Source organism: Stereum hirsutum (assembly GCF_000264905.1).
Source record: "Stereum hirsutum FP-91666 SS1 unplaced genomic scaffold STEHIscaffold_23, whole genome shotgun sequence".
Lineage (NCBI taxonomy): Eukaryota > Fungi > Basidiomycota > Agaricomycetes > Russulales > Stereaceae > Stereum > Stereum hirsutum.
The window spans coordinates 376,716-395,165 of record NW_006763153.1 but is presented as its reverse complement, the minus strand read 5'-3'; the positions used below and the strand labels follow the sequence as shown (position 1 = coordinate 395,165).

The window sequence follows — 18,450 nt, the reverse complement described above, 5'->3', positions numbered from 1 at the left end:
GGTGCGTAATTCTTCTTCTTGGGTTTTTCACTGGGGGAGGGTGAATGTGCGACGGTGCTGACCAGCGGGTTGCTGTAGATGGCGCTGTTGGGCGAGATGACGATGTTGCCGACGAATCCGCCCGGGAAGTTGATCATGCATAAGGTACGTCTTTCTCTTCATTTTCCCTGCTTTCCTCTCACCCGTGCTACCGTGTCCCCCAGGACCCCCACACCGTCGATCCCGTCACCCATCTCACCCACACGATCTCCTACGCCGCCCAATCACCCTGGCTTCGGCATCAATCGATCAAAGAAAATATCCTGTTTGGGTATCCGTATGATGAGAAGAGGTACGAAGAGGTCGTGGAGAGCTGTGCGTTGGGTCCTGATTCGAAAATATTGGAGGATGGGGATGAGACGGAGATTGGCGCGAGGTGGGTTCTTTTTTTCTGACGCAGTCCGTCGATAGGGCTTGAAATAGGTTCGGCGATGAGTGCTGATTGAATTGCTTCTATGCCGATAGTAGGGGAGTGAGTCTCTCGGGTAGACAGAAGGCTAGAGTGGCACTTGCAAGAGCAGTGTATGCGCCAACGAAGTATGTGCTTTTGGACGATCCGTTGAGCGCTGTGGTACGTATGCTCCATTCCGATATATTCTGCTCACCTACCTAGTCTATCGATCAACGCTAACTCGCGGCAAACCTACAGGACATCGCCCGCTTTCTATTCGAGAAACTCCTCAAGGGCCCATGACGCCGCAGGGTAAGTTCTTACTTTTTGCTCGAGTATATGTGATGGGCTGGAACTGATCGGTGTTGGCTATGTGTCGGTCGAATGCTGAATAGGTTCAGTAAAATACGAGATAGGCTATATTACGGACATAATATGCGCAACGCTCACCGGGTCATAATTATACAGGATGTCGAGACGGTAGACTCTTCCCTGGCAGGTTCGCTCCAAGCCGTCAACACCTCCCTCTCCACGTTCGCGGCCTCAGTGCTCACTGTGGCATAAGTAACTCCTTTGTATGCCCCTTTTGTGTACTGTTGCAAAGGTGCGCTGTTTCGTTTCTTGTGTGCGGCTCTTCGTGCCATTTCACTAACGGTTCCACCACTCCTGAAATCATCGCCTTCTTACGATCTCAGCACCAGCACCCTGTCTCCCCTCACCGGAGGCGGAACCCTCAACGGCACGCACCCTTGTCGTCCAGGACGACGTCCTCTATATCCGCGGAGAGTTCAACATGGTCGACTCTTCGTCTTCTACCGTCTATGGTCTCGCGATCTATGACCTCATCAACCGCAGGTGGCAGATCTCGTCGCTTCAGGCTTTGGGCGCTGGTCCACCTCGATTGATGACACCGTTGTGATATCCCCTGGACACTCTTCTCTCGCCGCGAAGACGCTCTCAACAAGTACGATGTCGGTGTCGCAGGGGAAGAACGCGATCAATCAGCACATCGCACTGTCCATCGCTCCTCGCACACATCAACGCAGCCACACGCACCACCATCCTCGGCACCCAAAGCCCCTTCGACCAGTTCAACCACGAGAAGGAGGTGCCTCAGCGGCTAACCACCGTGTCAACACCCGTGAGCAGGAGCTGGACGACCAGGACAGGGGGTCATACAGCGCTACAAACGCCCCGCCGTGGGTTATACCGGTGGCCTGGATGAGTTGACCTAGCGGCTGCTCGTGGCCTCCGCCGACGACGCGAAGCTGTGGCAAGTCTGGTACAAGGTGCGTTTTGTCGTATCCACCGCTGGACTCCAGCTCATGCCCTCTTCTCTCAGCCTGGCAGAGAGCGCGACCTCGTACTTATTCTGTCTCATGCGCAAAGCCGTATACTTCGAGTGCACGAACCACTCACTTCAATTCACCCCCGCCTCCCAGCGCAACTTACCGAGAACGGATCCGCGTGTATGGCATTTTTTTCGGACGACTATGCGCCCGTGAAGAAGAAGCCTGTGCGTCTTTTCCCTCTCTCCCTTCCTCCTCTCTTCTCTCTTCCACTCGTGCCCTTACACGATATGACCAGCCACGAAATTGACATTGTGCTGCAGCCAAACCTGGCGCAAAACCGAAAGCCGTGAAACCAGTGTTTACGAAGAGGGTGACCCCGAAGAAGAAAGCACCGCTCTTCCACGTAGACTCCAATGCGGACCACGATATGATGATGGATGACGAGGATGGAGGCGAAGGTTTGACAGAAGGCGACGAGGGCTGCTCCTGCGGCGATTGATGGAAAGAAGAAGAACACAACGGGGCTGTATCAGAAGGTGCGTTCCTTACTCCCTCGCTCCCGTCTGGTCTGAGCAGTACGAGTTGCCGTTGCTGTCGTCGTTGTTGCCAACTCATCCGGTCTGCCACAGCTACCCCGGCCCCAAACGTATCCTCAAACACCTCGATTTGGACATCGGTTCCGCCGAGACAACTACCCAGAATATATGGACTCATGATTGGGCTACAAAGTGCATGGTCGTTCGCGATGTGAAGTACGTGCCCGGTTTCATCAAGATTGTGGACGAAATTTTATTTAATGCTGCTAACAACAAAGTGAGTCTTACTTCTCTACATCTTTCGGAGTGTTCGATATCGCTACGCGTCCGGGGCGAGGCCTCTCAAAGCGCATACATGCTGTCTGTTCTGCATACAACCAGCATGTAGCTCAGTATTCGTGGAGTGAACGCCCTTCGTTCCTGACCAACTGTCACAACATCTCCACAACCCGTACTCACACCGTCCCTCCCACCAGATCAACGACCCCAACGGAAATGTCATCAAAATCGAATTTGACGTCCCCAACTCCTCCATCTCCCTCTACAACAACGGGCGTGGCATACCCATCGAGAACCACCCCAAGGGAAAGATCTACATCCCCGGGATGATCTGCCGCCACCCCCTCCCCTCGTCCAACTACCACCACGACGGCGAGAAGAAGCGGACGAAACGGTTACGGTGCGAAGCTTGTGAATATCTATTTGCACGAGTTCACGGTGGATACGCTGGATAAGAACACGGGACTTGGAAGAAGGTGGATGAGCGTAAGGAGCAGTTGAAACGGTGGAGGGCGCGTATCCTCCGCCCCGAACCTTTTCATGTTAATGCAGATGACTGACCTCGTTGATATTTGTGCCCAGCGCCAAACCTTTTTGACTACGATATCGACGAGATCTCGATCAGCGACATTGTCATGAACGAGCTCATCCTGTTCTTGTATGTGGATAACGTCCGGTTTATCCCTCGTGTTGCGAATGTAATGAGCCTGGCCAGAGGAAGGTCATCTAAGGTTGCTTCAGGCGTAAGAGGAGAACCGAAGTCGAGGTACGCCCCTTCGACTCCCCTCACGGGCAGACAATATTCCTTCATCTCATTTCCTGTGCACCAGCTCGCCCAACTCGGCTACATCTTCGAACACGCCACCTGCTATCACGGCGAACAGTCCCTGACCCGAACGATCGTCAACCTCACCCAGGACTACGTCGGTGTGACCAACCTGAACCTGTTCATGCCGAGCGCGGAGGTGATATTCGAGCAGGAGATAGGGGTGGGCTATCTGATTAAACATGTACGGATGCATCTTCTCAGGTAGTATCCAAAGGGGATGTGGGTCAGTTCGAGCAATTATGAACCACGGGGGTATTGGAGTGCGGGGTGTCAGTTAGTCGCTGTAGATTGACGGAATTGTGGTACGGTTTCCCCCGCTTTCTTCTGGTACATTTTCTTTGAGGTGGGGTCGCTGATGGGGTTTGTGTATAGATCTGGTGTATGTGATCGATTATTGTATACTCCAGGGGAATGGGACGTCGGGATGGGTCTTCAAGCCGCTTGTGCTTGGGACGACCAACAAGAGCTCCCGGCGAAATGCACCCTGCACTTCCTCGAGATCACCGTGCGTTTACGTTCATTTGCTCCCCTCATTCCTCCACCGACGGCTAATGACTTCGTAGATCATCTCGGCCGAGCAGCTCCCCAGACCGAAGGGTGGCGCCCATCATGGATCCCTACGCCGAAATTTCCGCCCACATACCTGATTGGACCCAATTGCAACACGAGCACCAGAGCGACGACGCCTATGCTCACGCCTGCTGCCATCAGCGATCGACTGTCGGAGGAATGCTCAGAGATCGAACTTTCGACGCTAGAATCTAAACAACGGTATGTATCACACCACCCCTCTGCGGTCCATCCCTCAGACATATATTGCTTTCTAACTACTAATTTATCGCATACAGCCTGCTCGCGGATGCACACTACCTTAACTTCGAAATTCTCGGCCCTCGAGAATGTAACAGTGTTCCCCGCACAGAATGCCAAGCAATACAAGAGCGACGGAGTCTCCTCACATGTGTTCCCTGATTTCTCCGGCCATCTCGACCGTCACACCATCTCCTTTCCGCGTCCATCTTCCTCAGGGGGTAAAGAACGAGCGCCCTGAAAGGAAGGTCACAAATAAAACAAACACACCTAAAGTTCCCAATCCCCGATTCAAAAACACACCGGTACAACTCCCACTCGTCCTTCCAGAGCTGCTTGAGATAGCTACCTTTCGCCCGCGCCTATTCCCATCCATCCATCCATCCATCAGTTCGTGAGCTCGTTGATGTATTCGTCGACGAGGTCTTCACGAGCATGGGTGCGGTCATTTGAGTTCCCGAGACGCGTTCCAAGCGGAGCAATGCGGGTACATGCGTGAAAAAAGCAGCACAAAATGAGCTTTCTCTACCTCGATAGCACAGTACAGCGAAAACCGATCTCATGGACTGTGAATTGAGAATGATCACGATGGATGAATAGAAAAACAAAAGAGTCAGACGTACTACCTCGACGAGCCCCCTCCTCCCTGCTAACCCTCTCACGACCTCGATCAACTTTCTCAATGTGATCCCTTTCCTCGCCGTGAATGACGCTGGTGGACACTGCTAGATTTGAAAGCCATCAATGTGCATCAGCAATTATATTACAACAAATACACACGAATCCGGCCGCGGAATAGTGTGGCGCCCACGTTTGAGCATTACAAACGACCAAGTGACGAGATCGCAAACTTTCGTGGAGAAAGAAATACCGTACACAGAGTCGGGAGGGAGGATAGGAAGAACAGATGCGGAGACGTACCTGTAACGAAGTAGCCAACTGGGCCAGCGAGATGCGATGACGATCGACTCTTGAGCTCCGAGAGCGGAGCCAGTCGATGCAGAACGGGCTGAAAGCCGGTGAGGAGGAGGCAAGCCCGTGCGGTCTAATAGACGTCCTGTAGATCATGGTATATAGGCAGTGAGTAATTGTGAGTAATATGGCGAGGAGAAGGAAGACAAGGGGACCGGGAGAAAACGGTGTGGCGTGTCGCAAACTTTGTGGCGCAGGTACGATGGACGTGGCGATCGTAGGCACGAAACGTACCTTCTCTGACGAGCTCCGTGTGATATACTGCATGAACGCACATAAAGCTCGGAAGGATATGTTGATGAGCGTCGTTGAATTAGTAATGTGTTGTGGAAAGCGGAGGACGATGTATTTCGCGGGAGTGGCGCTATAACATCGCACGTGTCAGCGATAGAGGGTAAGTTGGGCGTGGATAAGAGGAAGAAGAGATGGGGAGTGACATACATGGAACCGGAGAAAATCGATGCAGCCGTCGACGCGTTCGACGGTGTACAGGAAGTCCGTCTGAAGGACAAACGAGTCGTCCGGATGGTATAACGTCCTCGCCGTGTTCTCCAATTCCTAAAGGTATGTGAGACTCGCGTCCTGCATCTCCCCCAAATAGTTGTAGGGCAGCATACACGCATATCAGCGCTCCTCAGACAACCGGGGCCAAAGGAGAAGCGAACTGACCATCTCTTCCAAAAATCTCTGAGAAACCTCCTGGGAGGCCCTCCCTCCCTCTACGCTCCTCCACTCAAGCACCACTTCCTTATCATCTGCGTCTGTCTCCTCAATCCTCACCACTAGCATTTCACATACCCACGACCAATCCTCCCTTCGGATAATCCCTCGACTGCGACTCTTGACTGCGCGACGGAGTACACGGTAAGGATGAACCAGTCGTAGAAGTGTTGCGTGGCTTTTGTATGAAGGATTTTGGATGGAGGTGAGCGTATGGGCGCGAAGTGGAGGATATGGAAGGTGTAAGGCCGGAAAGAGGACGTAGGACGTGGAGGATGAGATACCAGGTCTTGAGGAACGGGATATTATCCAAACCTTACGGAGCGAAGAGACATGGGTGATATTAAATTGGCTCCTTCGACTCTAAACGACCCGTCATCGCGTGTTAGCTTGAGCGGAGAGAGAGAAAGCGTAGCGAGACAAGTAAACGGACCTTGAAACAGGAATGAAGGCCTGTAGAGCGCGGCTTTGACAACCGCTACACTCGATTTCTCTAGGTATCCGAGGAGTGCCTTAGATTCCTATTATTCGATGGAACTCACGGACGGTTGGCTGCTCGATGGTTGTGAGCGATGAGCGAGAGTGCGTCGGGTGGCGCGCCTCTCCGGTTCGATGAACGCATCATCGCCATTTGGTTTTGTCCTTCATCCATTTGGAATTTGTCCTCGACGGAGTACGATGAGGTTTGAACGGGAGGTTGTCGCTGTGGTATGAAGAGGTATAAGCTATACCTAGAGTAGCAGAGCGTTGAGGCCGTTGACGGTTGAGAGAGTTGAAGGCTGATTTAGGTGTACTTCTCCAAGTATGCGTCCGATCGCTTACCCGCGTCCATCTGCATCTCTCGCTTCAGGTTCTCCAACAGGGTCGCATTCCGTCGCATTCCGCACGTATCGCCCACAGGAGAGACTGCCACAACCGTCTCCCTTATACAGGAGCTGGTCCAGCAGCCGCTCTGGTCCTCAGTGACTCTCACCAAGGACCCCCAGTTCTATCGCAAGTCGGGCGACACGTTCGGAATTTTCTTTGCAGAGTTCGCGGACAATGCTACCGACCACACGCTGCGCGCTGTTCTCAAACAGCCTGTTTACCTCAACGGAGAGTACTGCCGACCTGTTAAGGCGTTCGACTCCAAGCCTCCGGTGCCCTTCTGCGGCTGTTGCCAACGTTGGGGCCACCGTGCGCTCTCCTGCAGATCCCCGACCAAGAACTGCCCACGATGCGGGCTGTCCCATGATGAACGCCAACACGATCGACATTGTCCCTCGTGTGTGGCATCCCCTGTCGCAACGGGTGTGTGTTCGCACGCACCAAAGTGCCACAATTGCGGTGGGCCACACCGGGCTGATTCGCGGGAGTGTGCTTTCTTCATCCATTGGAGGGATTCCGAGTGGATTCGGAAGCATGCTCCTAGCCGCCGCTCACCACCGAAGTCTCGCGAGAAGGGGGCACCTGCTCCCTCCCAAGTCAATCGCCCTACCAGGCCCCGAGTAGAGGACTATTTGGCTGGGGCATCGTCGGAAGACAGAGGGGTGTTTGATTCTCCTTTTGATGGTCCGCCACCAGTGAAAAAGGCGAAATCGAGTAAGAAGAAGTAGTTGGGTTTCTTCTCTGTTGTCTTCATGCATGGCCATTCTACGATAGTTGTGTCTCATATCCCCCGTCCCGTCGGACATCACTTGAACGTTCGATACTTCTCTTTCGAAATAACAGACAGTATTCTGAGTAGGTACACACTTTCACGGACTCAGTCGACAATTGCTCTTCTTGTATGTATCTACCTACCATACAAAGCGCCCCTGGCAATTTGCCGGCACTATATAAATTCGTTGAATCAAAAAAAAAAAGAAGGCTGATTTAGGGTCGAAGCCGAGGCAGCCGGAGACTCTGAAGACGCAGAGTGGGGCGACGACGACTTGCGAGTAGGTGACAATGGCTCCTGGGGAGTATCTATCATGATGTGCATATATCCGATAAGTTTAAACTAAGGTAGACAGAGGTAGACCGACAAAATTGTGACGAAGGATAAGGTGTAGCGAAGAATCGCTGGTCGGAGTTTGTCAGAGTCTTCGGCCATAGCCGCGTGGACTATTTTCAGACGTCGTTCGATGCTAAGTAACCCGCAAGACTTGCGGCCTCTTCTGATTTCTTGTGGTGACCGTGAAAATTCGCCTGATACTTGTTCTCTGATGGCGGGACTCTACGAGTACTCTAATGAATCGGGCGCGAAATGGTTTCGTCTTGTCATATCCAACCCCCAGCGGGTCATCTCCCAGTCACCAAAGATTGCTCCTTGCGACTATGGGTGCGCTGCCACCTGTTGTCTACCGCAACGTCCGACTATGCTTACACTGTGTGATGAGGCTTGCATGCCCCACACACTCTCCAAGCGAAGGCACACGTGAACTGTGTCTCATTAAGCAAGTTGACACATCCTATCGTTCTATGCTGGGAATCGATGAGCGTTTCATCTATACTCCAGGTGCTTATAAGAGGTATATGATGTATTCCCCATGACATCGACTCAGGGGGAGTACTCTCAGGTTTTCCTCATTCAATCCCCCTCTTACTCGTCCAAGGATGTCTGCATATTCTACATTCGCCATCGCACCTTGGAACGCCGATCACCAATGCCTTCCTCCTGAAGAAAGCGTCAGGCAAGGCCAAGGACGTCGTCATTCTTACTCGCTCAGTAAGTCGTCCTTGTCTCTCATGATCATGATCACATACTGACCATGTTCCCATTCTAGTCGTCTAACAACCTGAAGACCAACCAGCTCGCCGCCAAAGGTGCAACCATCATCTCCGTCAACTACAACGCTCCCTCAGCCCTCTCCCAAGCGCTCTCCAACGTCGACGTCGTCATCTCAACGCTGGGTCTCGATGGTGTTTCCTCCGACTCTCAGCGCGCTCTCGCTGAAGCTTCCAAGGTTGAAGGTGTCAAGCTCTTCGTTCCCTCTGAATACGGTGGCCCCACTACCGATGGTCCACAACAGGAATCGATGGTTCATAAAGTCGTGCTTCAGGAGAGGTTAAAGGAGATTGAGTTGCCGTATACCCTGATCTTTAATGGTCCTTTGATGGAGATTTGCATAAGACCGTCAGTCCTTTCGCCGTCCTCTTGATATTGTATGCCTGTGTATACTCATGTTTCTGGGTACAGTATCATTGGTATTGATCTTGCTAACGGGAAGGGAATCGCCGGCGGAGACGGCACGATGCCTATCTCATGGACTGCAATTTCGGACGTCGCATCCTTCTTGGCTCATGTCCTCACGAGCCTGCCGCCTTCCGAACTCGAATGGCGCACCTTTCGCATTGAAGGCGAACGAGCCGTAAGTTATCAACACTTCGTCATGTCCCTCCCGTCCCTCTCACTGACTCTACTATCCAGTCGATGAGCGATATCTACCAAGCTTACGAAAATAAAACCGGCAAGAAAGTCGAGGTCACATATCGCTCAACACCCGAGCTTCAGGAGCAGGCTGAAAACCAATCCCTACCCGCAAGACCGTGCGAGCTTTTGGCAACTTTTGTGGGCGCTGGGGATGGGTAGCGTTGGGAGGCCTGAGCAGCTGTCGAATGGGGTATGGCCTGAGTGGGATCCGACAGGGATTATGGATGTTGTTGCACCTTGAGCTGTGTCGCCCGTTCAAGTGATACTGTCGTTAATATCATCCTTTCTCGACGGTACTGGTTTTCAAGCGTGAGTAGAATCAGTGTAGGACTTCGTTCTCCGCCAAATAGTGTAATCAGTGTGGGTGACATGTATATTTCTTTTCGTTCTCTTCTTTGACGCCTCGATCGCTGACTCGTATGTCCTCACAGGTTTCTATGCTATTGATAACGATTTATTGTACAACGACCGAGCTCCCTCTTGCATTTATTCCTTCCTCGCGAGGCAAGAACCTTTCAGGTCTTCCAGCACCACATTGAACGCCCCGTATTCGTCGGATGAAAAATGTGCACCAGGCGTTGTGGATCAACCTGGTAAGCCCGGTTCTGTCCACGCTTGGTTATATGGGATCAAATTCTTCGCACGTCCAGCATCTCCTCCTTACTATCCATTTCAGATTGTAGGGAAAGTGGAAACCCTCCCGCATGTCGCATGGTGCAATTCAGGCCCGCCGCCATTTGTGTGTAGCGGATATTTATGACACTCATACCTCTTAGAGCAGTTGTCGACGTACGAGGTATTCGGGACCACGGACGAGAGTCAAACATGGTGTGGTGCAACGCAGAGAAAGACACCGCCAGAACAGTACGCCAAAGGACGGCTACGAGCAACTGATATCACTTCGTCTTTCACGGCATCCAGCACCTCGAAGACTCCATCATGAATCGCTTTTCTTTACACGACGATCTGCTAGACCTGAAAACCATGATGTTCAGATCATTCAAGTCGGCGGAGATAGTCTTCCGTTCAGTGTGCTAGACAGCGATGGGAGGCGAGACACGTCCGGAGGAAGCGGTGGTTCTCGTAGCGAAGATGCTCATAGCTGGGTACTGCACCGTGCTCGCGACCATGTATTTCATGAGCAATGCGGGTACGCGGCGTAGATAGAATAAAAGCTGATCCTAAGAAAAGCGAGACGATCCTAGACGGACAGTCGTTGGGATACAAATTTGTTCTGCTCAATATCCATAGCATAGCGTTTCCGTACTCGCTGGTATCTACATAGAGCCAACATCAAGGTAACGTCGTGCACTGTAGCATGGAGCTTTCAAGTGTCTGAGACGAAAAACCAAGCAAAGTCAGTCCGCAAGATCGGATGTTATAGCACTTTTGTAGCACTCAGTCAAGTTTCCCTTGGAAGTATAGAGACTCAATCGAAGCAGAGTTTCGTCGGGGTGGCCGTCAAGTGTGAACGTTCACAGCACGCATACTGACACACCATCGGAGTACGATGGCGGTGTGCTAAACAGAAAATGGCGGGAGCTTACATCGACGACTATCGACGATCGAGAGGAAGCGATGTGTGAGATAAGATAAGATCGACAACCCAATCCGTCCGACATCGTCAATGGTTCATGTGCAACAACGATGAACTCGGGATGATCGTTGTCTGTAGCATGCTCGTCATTCGACACGAACTCTTACGCGGCTATGTGACATTAGCAAAGTCTCGATATCTACACCTCGTTTGTCCTCCGACGCGTCGACGCTACGTTCACACGATGTTATACCACCCGATTATCCGCTCCTTCCGCTCCCCAAGGTCGTGCACTCTCAACTACTCTTAGAGATAGCAATAATCAGGGCATGAGACACTCGCTAGAGGAGGCGAGTACTATGGGCCAACGGGAATGGGCAAGTTGGAGGTGAACGTGGCGCAGGCGAAGGCTTTTTGACTTCGAGCAGAAGGAAAGGTCAGTTGTGACGGGAAGGGACAATCTGTGAGACTCTGACCGAGAATTCCGCGATAGAGAAGGGCCATGAACGTTTGAACCGTTCGTTCTACGAGGGGTGGACGAGTTTTGAGGTTCATATAGTCCAGATGGATCTATCCTCACTCGGTACGTCCTTTTCTGACGTTCATTATTTTCTTTGTTTCTTTCGTTGCTCTATCACGTACTTGGAAAAGTTTATGACTTCCTCTTGTTTTTATTCGCCCCGGTATTAAATCCAGAAACTAATATTCGTGCAGCACCTTGTCGACCTCCCTCGTCTTTCATTGTCTCACTACACCTTTCCCCCCTCTTCCAACGCTATTCGTCCCCTCTCGCACGCCCTTATCCGTCTCTTACCCTCTCCTCCGCACCACCTACGGCGCCATGACTCCACGGCCCTTTTCCTCCGTCATAATACCTCATTGATCTGTCTCGCTTGGAACCCATCTCGATTGCTGTTTCCACGTACCAAGAGGTTGTAGCAGCGTAAGTACACCGCGAGGAGGTCGTTGAGGAGTATGTAGCCTGGGACAAGGGTATTAATGGTACGGTGGAGCTACGCGGAATGGACGATCCTATGAGCGGATTCTTCGAAAAACGCCGCTGCTCTCGATAATACGACCCTCACATCCACCCGCTCTTCGACATCACATCCACCAACATCGGCTCCATCTTACGGTACATCAAGCTCGCTATCTCCGAACACTGCCAGTGCCTCTCCGTCCTCGCTCCATCTTCGCCTCTCCCTTCCCTCCGTCATACACCCGATTCGAATCCGACTCCGAAGCTCGCGGTCAAACCTCCACGAAATCCGGACCCCCATTGTAATCTCAGTTACACTCAAGACCATTACAGTCGTCCGAGCCATGTCATCTGGCTCGTCACGCCAACGTTACTACCAAGAACAAATCTACTCACATTGACGGTATGCGTAGAGATTGGGCCGTTGTGCAGCGAGGTCACGGTGAGTATCAGTTCAGCCTCTTCAGTTATATATTTCCGGCTTTTTGTCTCCATCGTGGGTTGTGGCACCCTATATACTCGTGCAAGGTGTTGTTTGCATCGCGTCTGGTCTGTTGTGGTTGCAGAGCTGGACCTCTGCCGTCGTCGCAGATTTCGGTGAACGTTGAATGCGTACCACCGTACAGCCTTGATCGTGCTCTGTGAAAAAGGCTCATTCTGGTTGTCGACTGACCGGCTCGTTTCTCGCCTCCTGCCATTCATCGGCGTGAAATCACCTCGCGTTCAGCAGGTGTGCAGTCATTCTCCTTCGTCCCTATCTATGTGTTTTCCTCCAACTCCTCCATTAAACTCACTCATCATAATTTCATACACTAACAACTCCTCTCTGCTATAAAATCCACTCCTAGGTCGACGACCTCAAGGCCTATCTCCGCCCGAGCCGCTTCTCGATTCTCGCCTCCGTCTTCCATCCCCGATTACGATTCGAACTCCGCTACTCAGGTCCACTTGAACGCGAGGACGAACTTAGACGCACTGAAGTGGAGTTTTTAGGCAGAGAGGACTATCGAGCGAGTAACGCACAGAGGTAAAGGGACGCGAGGGGGAGCACAGAAGTGAAGCGTGCGGCAGGAAGAGAGGTGGTAAATGCGAGAGCGGACCGTTTTGGGTGTTCTGGGTGCGTGCATAAACTAGTTGGTGGGATGGGCGTGAAGTCGGATGAGGAAGGTGTGACTGGGGGATGAGACCTTTCAGGGGCAAAAATGAAAAGGACGGGAGTTGGACGGTTGACGGAATTCATGAGGAAGGCAACGCGAGCAGTTGTTGTGTACGAGGGTAGCCGCGAGGAGATGAGCGAAACGAAGCGTTATGCGTCAGTGGCAAAGGATGTGGGTAGTGATGGGACGACGTACCTTTCGCATACTGTCGACGATACACGACCTGAGAATGTGAGGCAGAACGAGAAGGTGGTACGGAGGCCAAAAAGTATAGAGATAGATGCGTGGAGATGTGCGCGTATTGTTATGGTCTGCTCCGGTCCGTCCTCATCTCTATCTCCCCCTTTCCCCACGGCTACCACGGTATTTGCCCACCGCTAACATCTCCACATCGTTCAGACTTGTACCAACGAATATCGCTGCTCATCTGATTCATCTCGATTTCGTCAGCAGGCCTCGGTCAACTCCACCATGCCATCCGCTCCCTCTACTCCGACACACGCTGCAAATGCTCCGACGACGTTTCCTGAAGAACATATCCTTGTTTGAGATGGATGTTATTGAACGTGTATTCGAAGGAATCGGGGGGAAATGCAAGCGCCGGACTTTCAGTGGCAAGACTACGCTTTGGCTAGGTCCAAGGGGCGATCGGCCGTCAACGTTGAATTTTTCTCCTGAGGAGGCCGGAGCTCGAGGGGAACGGGCCTTGAATATGTAAGAAGGATCTGAACCGAGCGGAATCGTTGGTCTGCGACGTTAGAATGTTCGACGGGTGGGGGAAAAGGGGTGCTGGGTGGGTGGCGTAGTATGGCGCCACAAGCGAGATTGGGTCGAAGTCGTAGTGGTGCTGCATCATATCTGGGCTCACGCCAAGTATATCGAGGACAGATCACCATCACCACCAGAGACCGGATCACCCATAGCTCCTCCAACGATGCGAGTTCCGAGCGAAACCTCCTACGCGAGCTCGGCAATACCGCACAATGCATCCACCGCGCACCCCCTTCCGGCGCTCATCAAAAATCAACGCCACGACCTCGCTGTATACCCTATTCATGAAATACACATCGCACTCGACAATCATTTCGGAATATCCAGACGACTCGATTGTCCCTAGCAGCGTAGAGCCGTCCCCTTCATGGTCAAGAGTTCAAACGGCGTGAATTGGCTATGAACAAAAGTGGGTTGGATAGGAAACGCAGCAGCAGCTGACGAAGGACGGGATATCGACGTACAATTGGAATGGCTTGGGCTGGATGTGCGCTATGCAAATGTTCACTAGTTGAGGTGCGCTCATCGTATTCTTTTCTATCACATACGACACTTGGAAGATTTTCTCTATGAGGCTGTTGCTGCTCGATGGTCAGCTGGTGGGCTTGGGCGATAATATGCGCAGTGCCGCTTATTTTGCTGGTCCTCATGGGCGTTTCTGCTCCCAGACCGCCGGACACTTCGTCTTTTCGCATGCTATCTCGGAGCCCGTCTTTCTTGGTTTCGCCATTTTGCTCACGTTCTTTGTCTTTTCACCATCGGGGAGTTTTCCTGGACCACCGTACGTGCTTTCTCAGGTCCTTCACCCTTCTCCTATTTGACCTGATTTGATAGTGGGCGGCCCTCGAAGAACGTACGACGCCACCGTACACGCTCACCCTGAAATCGAACGGCTGCATCATCTTCATCGGTGTACTTACACCATCCAAGCTCCTCACCACTTCGAAACATTCGGTATGATTTTGCTCTCTTTGATCATTTCTTTCGTTTCATCGTCCCCCTTGCCGACCGTCTCGTCTTGTTATCCCTATCTCGTCCTTTTGCCCTTTCCTCTTTCCGTCCCTTTGGCATCTGTAGCTCCCAGTCCCTATTCCGTACTCTTTCTACTGTTCTCCCCTCCTCATTCGTGATGACTTTCCTTCTCTGCTCCGTTTCTCGTTCCCACTCTTCGTCCCGTAGCGAACCATCCCTACATCTCGTCCCACCTCTCCCTCTATCCTCTCTTAGTCATGGGCATTGGCGTGGACTAACCTACCCCTTCCATCTTTACGGGTCTCATCCAAGGCGTCCCGGAGTCACACGCCCGAGTCGGCGAGCGGTGGCTCGTGCAACAACCCGCGAGCGTGGGGAAGACGATGGAGGAGTCGGCGAGTGTGTTTTGAGAGGAGGATTGGACTGTTGTGGCTGAGGTGCGTTTTGTCTCCTTTCTATCTTGATAACGTCGGTCGCATGCGAGTTGTACTCGTCGATCTTATATTCAACTAGGCGCGCACGTAGCCATTCGTCCAGTCCTCCCTTCCGTCTTTGTTCCGTGCATTCGCGGTATAATGACCACGCACTCCCTGCATCGACCACCCAGCTCTGCGACGACTCCTTCGAATAACACCTCCTTTCCTGCTCAAAAGACAAAACGTCCTCCACCTGCACGGCCCGAACACCTGCTCGCACCACTTCGGCACCCAACCACCCTCCATCATCAACGCTTTCGCCTCCACATGGAGCTTCATGCCTACCGCCTCCACGACCCTCCACACCGTTGCGGAAGTCAAAGCGTTCACCGAACAAATTGGTAAAGAGTGAAAGTGGCAAGGCGAGACGTTGGAGGGGTTTATCGTTAGGACCCGTGTGGCACCGCGCACGCGTAGGGAAAAGGGGCAAGAGATAAGGGATAGAGAAAGTCCGTATGTATGAGCCCGGAAGCTCATTCTTCTTCGAAGTGAAATTCGACTAGCCGACTGGTGCCAAGTCACGAAGGCGCTGCCCACGGCGTATGCGAAGGGCGGGGCCCAGGGAATGGACGAAGCGAGGTTGCCGAAGAGCAAGATGGGGAGGATGGAGATAAGGAATTATGTGAAGTGGGTGACAGGCGAGATTGAGCGCGATGTGGGAGCGTTTGAGGGGTTTGGGAAGGGGTTTGGGAAGGGGAGGTGGATTATTGAGACGAGGGAGAGGTTTTTGAGATGGTGTCAGAGTAAATCAGGAGCGGGAGAGCGGGGGAGAAGAGGGGAAGAAAGAGAAGATGGGTTTGGGAAGACGGTCATCGTGTCGATCGCGGTTCCGGGTGTTGGTGCGTAGCTGGCTCTCTTTTCCCTTACTATGGCTGATATTGCCTCCGTGTGCACGAACAGGAACAGCATCCATCGCCGTCGTACTCGCCCATATGTTCGGCTGAGGGCATACACAGGGTGACGACGCGAAGGGAAAGAAGGCGGCGGAACGTGCAGGCGTTGTTGAAGGGGCATGTTGTTGTCATCGCTGACAAGTGAGTGTTCACATTCATCCACCTTTCATCCTTACCTTCCTTCGTTTGCGACCGTTCGGCCACACCGTCTGCAGATACGACCGGGCATCCGCTGAACTTGAATTTTAGCTCCTCTCGCTCGAGCTGAGTACTCATCCGCTGTATCCTTCCACGGAACCGCGGTGGAATATTGGGATTCAATGTGCCAGTCCATAAATTTACGAGCTGCCGAGCGGAGGAGTCTCTGGTTCCTTGGTTAGATGAGGGTTCGCGAGTCGGAACGACATCTGGAGTCGGGACTGCGTAGGTACGGAGATACGGCGGCCGTGGTGATCACGATGAGACGAGATGATAAGGAGAGGGCGAAGGTATAGAGGAAATTGTGGTCGGTCCGATGTCATGCGTGTGTGTTAGTAATGGTGGACAGACTGAAGGTGGAGCGCGGGTCAAGTTGTTGAAGGATACTACGGTCGATTACGAAGTACGCCCTCTCCGTCGTTTGTCGTCCAGAATATAATACGAACTTCGGTGCAACCGTCCACAGCATATTCACCAGCGAATAGAAATATTCTGCGCCCTCTCCCACCTCAATACCCTCATGGTCTTCGGCCTGTCGCCCTTCGATGCACATCCACTTCTCGTCGTGCAGGAGTATATGGATAGGGGCTGTGTGCTGCAGTATCTCAAGGCGAATCATGGTACAGAAGCAAAGGTGGATAGTGCACACTTTGTCAGTCTCCTTTCATCGTTTCCTGATCCGAGTTCCCCGCTTGGATATCAGTGCTTCTGTGCGATTTTCACGCTGTCTCTCCCGTCGTCTCCTGCCACAGTAAAATGTTGTTGCATTGTCACCTTTATGAGACCCCCGTACGTCGCTCGGATGCCTCGATTTGGTTACGCAATTGATGTTCGTCGTATGAGCTTAGTGGTGCATACTCGGAATGTGGTCGCCTACGAATCGCTCAGTGGGCAGGCCCCCGGTTTAACACAGGAACCGAGAGCCACAAGAATGTATTCTAGCAGCGCCACCCGTGTCTTCAACCGGGACGCGTATATGTATCCCTTCCGTTGCGACGATCCTGTCATCCGTGGCCACATAATTATCTTCTCTTCCTTCCTAAACTTCTTTCTCTGTTCGATTTTTCACATTATGGGCTCAAAATGACGGGACGGTCCAGGAGCAACGACCCAGATAAAGGTTTGATAGAAAAAGGCCCACTGATCGTCGAGAACAAGGACGATAACGTTGGTGCGTTCTCGTCCATCCCATGTACCTGTCTCGCAAGGCTGTTCGCGTTTGCTCAATTCCTTCTCGATTTTTAATGTAGCGCGCTCGGATTTACGGCAAGACCTAGCTCCATCAACGCCAATAAACGTTTGGAAGGACACCGGCCACTCGTTCTTGAGAACGAGGCAGAATGTATTGGTGAGGTTCCGCTTCTAGCACCCCTTCTCGAAAATGTCTTCACGTTTGCTCAATTATCGTTCGATTTTCAATGTAGCGGGCTCGAAATGACGGGACTACGCAGATGCACGAGTCCACATTGGTGGGTTTTGTTTAAGTTCCTAATAGCCTGTTCTGAAAATGCGTTCGCGTTCGCTCAAATATCCTTCGATTTCCAGTGTCGTGGCCTCAAAATGACGGCACAGGTATGTACCATCACTCACAACGAATATTTTGAGAGAAACGACCCATGCATCGTCTAGAACGCGCACGAACAGCGAGGTGAGTTTCACTCTCAGCACTCCCCCTCCTCGAAACTCTGTTCGTTCTCGCTTAGTTGCGGTTCGTTCTTGTTATGGACTATAATTTTCGTCTTCTTTTCTGCTCGACATGTCTGATACCGCAGGAGACGCGGATGTGCAGTCTCAGTTTCCTTTTTATTTAACTACATACACATCATCCACTCATACGGCCGGTTGATGAACATTCTATGGACTTGTAGACGTGTCTCGACTCCTTTGTATTCTCGACTACGGACTACCTCGTTTCTCATAGCCTAGGACTGTGCTTCATAGCCTTGCATAGGCTTTGTACTATATTTATTGGGTACAGGATTCCGCAGCGACTACGGACTGGGGCACAGTACTAACACGACTCGGTCTGACTTACTTATTAGTTTCATAGCCTCCTGCGGCTGCGCATGTATGTACTATATAAGGACGACCCTAGTAGAGGGGAGTTCTTTAACCTATTCATCTCTGATTTACCTCGTCTATCTGCTCGTACTTGAACTAGTCCTTTCAGCAGGACTAGCTTCCCTTATCGACATCAAGAACCTT

General features: G+C 52.1%; 5 protein-coding genes across 5 annotated transcripts in view; all 5 read left to right on the top strand.

Moving 5' to 3' along the window:
• The window catches only part of STEHIDRAFT_69044 (ATP-binding cassette sub-family C member 2), a gene marked incomplete at both ends in the record, with an annotated part of 813 nt that extends 161 nt beyond the window's left edge, over positions 1–652 (top strand). Inside the window, one exon of the mRNA XM_007310996.1 lies at positions 508–652. Within this exon, the coding sequence (XP_007311058.1) occupies positions 508–652 (145 nt within the window). The remainder of the gene's footprint in view (positions 1–507) is intronic.
• A 77-nt stretch (positions 653–729) lies between these two features.
• Positions 730–4,338, top strand: STEHIDRAFT_116303 (uncharacterized protein; the record flags this gene model as incomplete). Its single annotated transcript, XM_007311073.1, has 15 exons — positions 730–742; positions 1,126–1,247; positions 1,286–1,629; positions 1,699–1,719; positions 1,873–1,946; positions 2,043–2,125; positions 2,190–2,258; positions 2,299–2,535; positions 2,735–2,937; positions 2,994–3,013; positions 3,120–3,303; positions 3,334–3,526; positions 3,568–3,589; positions 3,774–4,137; positions 4,215–4,338. The coding sequence occupies 15 exons, from the start codon at positions 730–732 to the stop codon at positions 4,336–4,338; spliced, it is 2,073 nt and encodes a 690-aa protein (XP_007311135.1).
• A 3,741-nt stretch (positions 4,339–8,079) lies between these two features.
• STEHIDRAFT_116302 (NAD-P-binding protein) lies at positions 8,080–10,425 on the top strand (the record flags this gene model as incomplete). The annotated part of the gene is made up of 10 exons (XM_007311072.1): positions 8,080–8,170; positions 8,445–8,557; positions 8,616–8,965; positions 9,029–9,200; positions 9,260–9,417; positions 9,523–9,571; positions 9,838–9,855; positions 9,939–10,001; positions 10,044–10,126; positions 10,236–10,425. The coding sequence occupies 10 exons, from the start codon at positions 8,080–8,082 to the stop codon at positions 10,423–10,425; spliced, it is 1,287 nt and encodes a 428-aa protein (XP_007311134.1).
• Positions 10,426–12,980: 2,555 nt separating this feature from the next.
• STEHIDRAFT_116301 (uncharacterized protein) lies at positions 12,981–13,484 on the top strand (the record flags this gene model as incomplete). The annotated part of the gene is made up of 2 exons (XM_007311071.1): positions 12,981–13,187; positions 13,389–13,484. The coding sequence occupies 2 exons, from the start codon at positions 12,981–12,983 to the stop codon at positions 13,482–13,484; spliced, it is 303 nt and encodes a 100-aa protein (XP_007311133.1).
• A 1,947-nt stretch (positions 13,485–15,431) lies between these two features.
• STEHIDRAFT_116300 (uncharacterized protein) lies at positions 15,432–16,098 on the top strand (the record flags this gene model as incomplete). Its single annotated transcript, XM_007311070.1, has 4 exons — positions 15,432–15,495; positions 15,517–15,607; positions 15,644–15,993; positions 16,055–16,098. The coding sequence occupies 4 exons, from the start codon at positions 15,432–15,434 to the stop codon at positions 16,096–16,098; spliced, it is 549 nt and encodes a 182-aa protein (XP_007311132.1).
• Positions 16,099–18,450: the final 2,352 nt, after the last annotated feature.